General features: G+C 47.2%; 1 protein-coding gene across 2 annotated transcripts in view; it reads right to left on the bottom strand.

Moving 5' to 3' along the window:
* ADCY5 (adenylate cyclase 5) overlaps positions 1-7389 on the bottom strand; it is a 223479-nt gene that overhangs the window by 214893 nt on the left and 1197 nt on the right. Inside the window, exon 2 of one of the 2 annotated variants that reach the window (XM_014939150.1) lies at positions 5951-6815. In XM_014939150.1, coding sequence (XP_014794636.1) covers positions 5951-6790 — 840 coding nt within the window. In that variant the 5' untranslated portion in view covers positions 6791-6815. Of the gene's footprint in view, positions 1-5950; positions 7064-7389 lie in introns of those variants that run through there. The other variant, XM_014939142.1, reaches the window with a different exon arrangement.

The following is a 7389-nucleotide window of genomic DNA, read 5'->3' as shown; positions in this document are numbered from 1 at the left end:
GGAGGAGGGGAGGAGGGGAAGGGACAGGTTAGAATGAAAAAAAAAAGAGGAAGACAGGAACTTTTCAAAGCATGGGTTCTCAGAAGCCACTACCAGCTCCAGGGTGGACCACTTTACCACACACAAGGAAGCTACTGTCAAAATCATTTCAATTTCTACCTCTCAGTGTCTCAGCTGCTGCCAGAGATTTTTTTTTATTGCATCCTCTATCTGGTTAGAAGGAAAGTTCTTTTAGTTTGATCAGAAAATGAGAGTAATATCCAGCACCAAAATATGAAGACAAAACCAGCTGTTCCCAAAAGACTGTAACTATTCCCACTACTGCAATGGCCAAAAAGATAGTAATTGTTCTGATTTTCTTAAAAGACTGAGAGGGAGCTATGGTGCATGACTGAAAGATTAGCTAATCAAACACAAATTGAATGCATTTGGAGAACAGTCTGGTGCCCAAAGTTCACATTCCAGCTGGGCAGAGTCCCAGTCCTCTTCCACCACAGACCTCAGCAGCGCTGCCCAAGCAACAGCGAACTCGGAGCAAAAGGGCATTTAGGAAGTGCTGAGCCAATTCAGGCTCCAAGGGGGCACGACCAGTTCCAGCGAGTCCTTAGCACTAGGATAATCAGCATTTTCTTTCCACTGCTATTCAGGTTTATAAATCATCTGAATGCAGTTAATGACAAAAGACCATGTAAATAAGATGTCCTGCCTTGGACAGGTCTCTGACAGAGTATAGGGGTCACACTGGTGTCAAACCAAGCCATCAAGCCCAGGACACTGAAGGACAAGTCAATGACTGTTTCGTAAGATTAGGACACGGAAAGCTATCCTTCTGCCTCACGCATCTCAATGAATCCCATCGTTTCGCTGAAATACTTGCACCTCTCCAGAAATAAACAGAACTAGCACACCCTGCCTTTTCAAAAATGTTATAAAAATGCCTAGAAGGACAAGCCTTTTGCTCGAATTAGTGCATCTGGCAGAGCAATGCACTTATATCATTCCCATCAGGTTTCGTCTTCAATTCACCGCGATCCAAGCCAGCTATAAGATTGCAATTGCTACCACAAGGATGAGAGAAATGAGTCAAATGGGTCAGTTTACCAGGACAATGAACCTATTAAGAATCCACAAACCCAGAGAAATTAGACACATAGCACTCAAGCACTATTACAATAACAGCTACTGGTACCAGTGAACATTACATCTAATGCAGGGTGGTGGGAAGGAGGATAAAGCCAAGGGGGGGAGATTAGGAGATGGCAGGATCATAAGGTAATTTAGGAGATAAGAAAAACGGATACACCTTTGTAAATCTCAAGGAACACATGCATTCGCAAGGGATACAAACAATATTCCTACTAAGGACTAATTGATATACAATACCTCAGGGATTTAATTAATTACCTCTGTTACAGAATTACACTAAAGGTGGCAACTATCAATGCAACAGTTACTGAATATTTTGGGTTGACATTTTTTCCCTGAACAAGAGCCCTCAAACCATGAATTTTTACTGACTTCAGTCAAACTGCTGCTCAGGCAGATTCTTCAGTTGATAGCGGTGCTGGAGCACATCTTACTGTACGAGCAGCTCTACTGATATCAATGCTGATGTAGAACAGGACATTAAGGGCTGTGTGAAGCACACAATATCTCTTTGAGTGGCTTAAAAATCACATCCAAAATGAACATTACTCAAATTTATCGTCCAGGTGGACAAAGGTAAAACAGGCAGCAAACAATCATAAAAAAAAGCGACACAGAGATCTGTCTGCATTCCTGGTAGCTCATCTCTCTTTTATGAATAAAGGCCACTCAAAGACAATGAAAGTGCAATATATTGACTTGAGTAACACACTTCTGAGAATCTGTTAGTCTCAAAATCAGTCATCACCTACATAGCTTAAGCACGCTGCAGCTGAGATGGAACATACAGTACTATTTCTCCTGCTATGTGACAGGCTTCTCGTTGAATGCCATCTAAATTGCACCTAAAAAGCATCTTTACAAGATGTTAGAAGATATCCACAAGAATCCTATTACAGTAAGAAGTTGTTTTTAGCCCTGCTGAAGCGACAGTTCATTTAGGGAAAGGAAATAGAGAAACTGCACATGTTTTCATACCAACATCTTCCTAGAAATGGTTAAACTGAAATGCTACACTTTCAAGAGAGCCACCATGCAGCTGCAGATCAATCATGTACCATTTACGTGGACTGACAGGGAGAAAGGCCAACACATACACAGCTCTCAGAATTAAAGGATGAGGAGTACTAATGTAATGTTGTTAGGATGGAGGCGTATGGAAAGGGGCCGAGCAAGGAGGAGCTCGAAATCAGAAGCCTTGAATCAGAGTGCCATAAACACGAGCCATGTGCTGGGGCAGCTGTTCAGAACCGTGTTATCAGAAATCCCTTGCAGGTTTGCAGTAGTATTTAGCAAGGAAAGAGATCAGAGCATTTCAGTTTCTCTTTCGAAGAGTTTACTGACACAAGACAAAAAGAAAACAAAAACATTTCTCTTTCCCAGTTGTCTGTTTTCTGTGGTACATTCACAGTCACTCATTCACACGGAGTTAATAAACTACAAAGGCTTAACTGTATCCTTGAACATGGAACCTCAGGAAGTTACAATAAAACAGGTTTGGATGGGAAAGTAGAAGTAAATCTAACCTCACTCCACAGGTTTGTTTTATGTTTGTATATGGCATTCTTATCCCATACCCCCGGCCCTCCACTCACTCCCACGCACAGTCCCCATCCCATTTTAAGTCTGATTCAGAGCCCAATAAACTCTGTTGTGAAACTCCCTGTCCCTTAGCCCCTAGTCTTACAAAAATGCCAGTGCTTACTCAAGACTATCTGCACTGAGGGCAGCTGGTTGTCTCACATGACTTCAGTTAAGCATCTGCAACAGGCATGCTGTAAGTTCTTCCCATGCATCTATAGGAGTCCGTGGGTCAGGTAGGTAGTTTGTTTCTACAGGAACACATAATAAAGCTCAGTATCATATTTGTTGTTCATTGATAAACAGTATATTTCTTTATTGATAACAGTATATTGATAAATAGAATATTTCTTTCTCAGTTAAGCACGGAGACTAGCATAGCCTCAGACCAGAGAGTTTGGTGACAGAGAAGTCCAGAAGCGCTAGGAAAAGATAATTCAGACAATAAAATCATGCATCCTCAGCAAGGGAATCCAACAAGTTGCCTCACAGAAGGGACCTACAACCAAGAATTTCACTTTCTTGAGAAAGAACAGCAGCAAAGTTTATAACGGGCTTCTGAGCCTCATAAAAGTGCTCAGGAGTCTACACAAGAGTCACCCAGCTTTGAATGTTAGTGGATCATAACAACAGTATATGATTTTTCCTGGCTTGGAAACAACTCGGAGAAGATTAAAAGAAAAAAGCCCACACAAAGAACTCACTTAAGTATTACAGTTTAAAATGCCATGAAAAAGAGAGGAAAGGGGATACACATCCTAACCAGCCTTTCTTCTCTGACTGCCGTGGATATAGAACCATCTGGTCACAGTCACAAATGTATTCACATCCACTCCTGCTCCACAAACCCCAGGCTGATGTGACTGCCAGCGTGAAGTCACTGAAAACAACCCTCTCTTCTTGATTTATCTGGTCTTCATCCCTGTTAGTTTCAAGGGGGAAAAACAGGGCCCGCATGTATCAGTGGGGCAGAGCTGAACACAACAGATTTCCATGGCAACGAGATACAGCCCCAGTGAGGAAGGTCTGTTAATAGCTGTGAGGCGATGTGCTCGGCAGAAACAGATTTTTCTATCAGGCAGCCAGAGATAGCAGCTCATGTTCATACGCAAACGTGCAAGGAATCTGATTCTTGGCCTTGCACAACCCCACTGAATCCAGCCAGAGCTACGCCAACACTGACCACAGCAAGATAGAGAACGGCATTTAGCATTACCAGGAAAAATAAATAGGCAATATGGATAGACACTCTGCCTTTGATAACAAAGTGAGAGTACTCCTGAGACAATCCTCATTAACTGAATATTTATTGTCAAACTGCAGGAGAATCCAGTGCTAGTATGAAAGGGAAAGCAACTGTGTAATGCACAGATTTGTGCATATTGTACCATCGCCTACTGTCCATGCTTTTACCTTCGACAAGTGCACACTTATACATCAGCCCAATCTCTTACAAATAACCCTGCTGCATTTGGAAAGGGAGGGAGCTGTAATTATCCCAAATTCTCTACTAAGGGAGTCAGTCATTTGGCCTTTGTGATTTAGACTCCTTCCAATTAAAATACAATTACCAAAATTTTCCAACATAACGATATATAAAATATCACACTCATTAGTATCTTCCAAACTCAACGTGGCTCGTAACAGCCTGCTAAGTCTTCTGGCCAGAATCACGACAAGTTTAGCCTTTATATGTAAGAATACAGTCTCCAAATACACCGAATTCAATAGGACAAGTCTCAGTTTATAAAGTCAAGAGCACACACAAGGCTTTGCAGGACCAGAGCCCCAGCAAGGAAGAGCTGAGGCAATTAGCAAACTTTTCCAAGTCAAGCAGAAAAACAGCAACTGTCCCGCTCACAGTGTATGCTCTGCTGGAAATGCACAAAAAGCCATTTATATCAAGCATAAGAAAAATATGCCATGTACAGTTTACAAAAATATCTGTAACAAACTAAGAACAAAGCTGGAAACTCTCCAAGCAGGCTTAACTAGGCAGGGGGGAGAAAAGAGTAATTTCATGGGCTATTTAGTAGGGCAGCGCGGCGACAGTCCTGTCCTACCAAAGCTTTATTTAAGCCCTACAACTTTTCCTGAGTCTGCAATAGGTAGAACTCAAAACAACTCAGAAGTAAGACTCGAGGCAGTAACTGCAAGCGCAAGGCTTTATTTTGTATTATGTGATAGGGCTGTAAAGTTACCACACACCTGACTTTAATAAACAAGCCCCGGTAACACACAAGCATCAGGGCTGACTCCGTGACAGGCTCATCTTTGTTCAGAGTCCTGATCATCAGAGGGATGATGATTACCACACAGCTACAATGTTTCAATGTTTTAAGTCAATGGTTTCCCGACTGCCAAGGTGTCTGGTAAACTTAAAGCACATGAGCCCCAAGGCTGCTTGCTCCGCTTGAAAAGAAGAGTGGCACCTTGTATTGCCATTGTTTATACAGATATGGTAATTAAAAATTGCACTGTAATGCATTCAATAATAGTCTTATTGTTCCCGTGAACTGAACCGCTCCTGTTAAACATGATATCACAGCTAAATAATAATCTGCCTTTATTATTTTTTTTTCAGTTTTTTTTTTTCCCCTGTCTGCATATGAACTCTGGGCTTCTTCCCTGTAGATATTTCCTGCGCATCTCAGAGCAAACACCTTCCCGCTAAGCCAAAAGCTCACTCCATGCTCCCGTGGAGCCTGCTCTCCGACGCCTGAGCGAGCGCTGCGCTGCCACCGGAACACAGGCTGGGGGGTGACACACAAGGATAACCTCTAGCTGATAAAAACGCCAAGACTTTCCACACATTTCTCAGTAACACGGCACACGCGGATACCATTCCACAGGTGTGCTTGGGGCAGAGATGTTTACATTAAATACAACTGAAGGGCATGAGCAGGGCTGGCTGACAGCACTGGAACCATGGCCACGGGAAACCAGTAAGGCACATTTCTTAGATGTTTAGAGCCTTAATGGAAAGCAGCAATGAGGAAACACCACAGCTATAAAAAAAGCAAGATTACAGGCTTATAGCCAGCACGTCGTACAACGTCCCACCTCGCAGCAGGTAACCTAGGGGTTCGACTGAAAGCCCCGTCAGCCTTCCAGCATCAGGCAGGCCTGTGGAAGTCAGATAACCCCACCTTCCTCACCCTTCAAGACAGCGGGCAGGTGGGGGCTGCCGAGCGCACACCCGAACTGCTCGGGGCTCACCTACCTGCTTCAGGAGGAACTTATCCTCCGCGTTGATCTTGAGGGAGACGGCCAGGTGGATGGCGGAGAGCACCACCCCACTGATGACCGCGGCCCTCATCCGCACCGGCAGCAGCGTGTAGATGCTGTAGATAAAGAAGACGGTCCACCAGATGCCCTCTGAGGCACTCCTGGGCCACACCAGCAGAACCCCTACCACTTGCACTGCCAGGATCACCAGGATGACAGAGTAGCATGCCAACCACATATGGTCCTGGTGGAAGTCGTTGCGGTTGCACACCATGCAGAGCACCACCATCAGCAGGATGGCCAGAGAGAGCACCACGACGTAGGATACCTCATAGTGGCCGTGCGCAGCATGGAAGATCAGCATGACCACACAGACCAGCACCAGCACGGCCATAAGCATGGTGAGGCTGCTCTGGTTGAGTCGGAAGAAGTAGCGCTGGTAGAGGCGCTCCAGTTTCTCCGACTGGAACTTCTTGGACCTGAAGATTTGCAGCAGGCTACTGCAACAGCTGCCCATGGAGAAGGCCGCCTCGGAGTCCCCCTCGTCTCCGTCCTCCTCCTCCAGCTCCTCAATCTTGGCCTTGATGCGTTTCTCCTCCAGACCCAGCTCCACAGAGCGGGGCCGTACCTCCCCCTGCTCCCCCAGCTGCCAGGGGCTGGCATTGTTGGGGGCAGCGGGGGAATCGCTGCCGGGCGGGTGGCGGGACCGGTGACGTCGGCTGTCGTCACCATGCTCCTGCCAGGCAGATTTGGACCTAAAGCTCATCATCCTGCAGCCGCTCTCCCCGCGGCTCCGGGGCTCGTAGTCTTCCTCGCTCCTCCACCTGCTCGACATGCGGGAGGCCTTCTTGCCCGAGGACCTGTTGGCAGGCGGCGGTGGGTAGGAGTAGCCATTGGCCCGGGCCTCCGCTTCGCCCCAGGCCGAGCGGTGCTGCTCGGTGCCTGCCCAGGGCGCGGGGCTGCCGAAGCCCGGGGGGCTGACGCTGTTGGACCGGGACATGCCCTGAGGGAAGGGGCAGTGGGCGAGGGGACAACCGCCGGGCAGGCACAGGAGGCTCCACCACCACAAGAAACGAGCAGCTGGGAAAAAAACCCAAAATGCTGCCTGGTGGAGATTTAAAAAAAAAAAAAAAAAAAAGGGGGGGGGGGGGGAAAAAAAAAAAAAAAAAAAAGCGCAAAACCTGCAAATGCCCCTAAAGTCTCCGGAGCAGCCGGGCGTCCCACAGAGCCGGGGTCTCCCCGGCGGGGCCCTCAGGGCAGCGCGGCGGATGCAGGCGCCATCGCCGGCCCCGGTGCTTCGACACCCCCGAGCGATCTAGGCACCGTCGGGGTCGGGACGCCCCCGCCTCACGGCAGCTCGCCCTCAAGCGAGCCGCGGCGGCCGCAGGGGCTCCGGGGGCGGCGGGGGGGGCGCATAGCAGCGCGCCGAGGTCG

Source organism: Calidris pugnax, unplaced genomic scaffold (assembly GCF_001431845.1).
Source record: "Calidris pugnax isolate Ruff unplaced genomic scaffold, ASM143184v1 scaffold21, whole genome shotgun sequence".
Classification (NCBI taxonomy): domain Eukaryota; kingdom Metazoa; phylum Chordata; class Aves; order Charadriiformes; family Scolopacidae; genus Calidris; species Calidris pugnax.
Note: the sequence above shows the minus strand (reverse complement) of the source record. Positions and strands in the feature narration are given on the sequence as shown.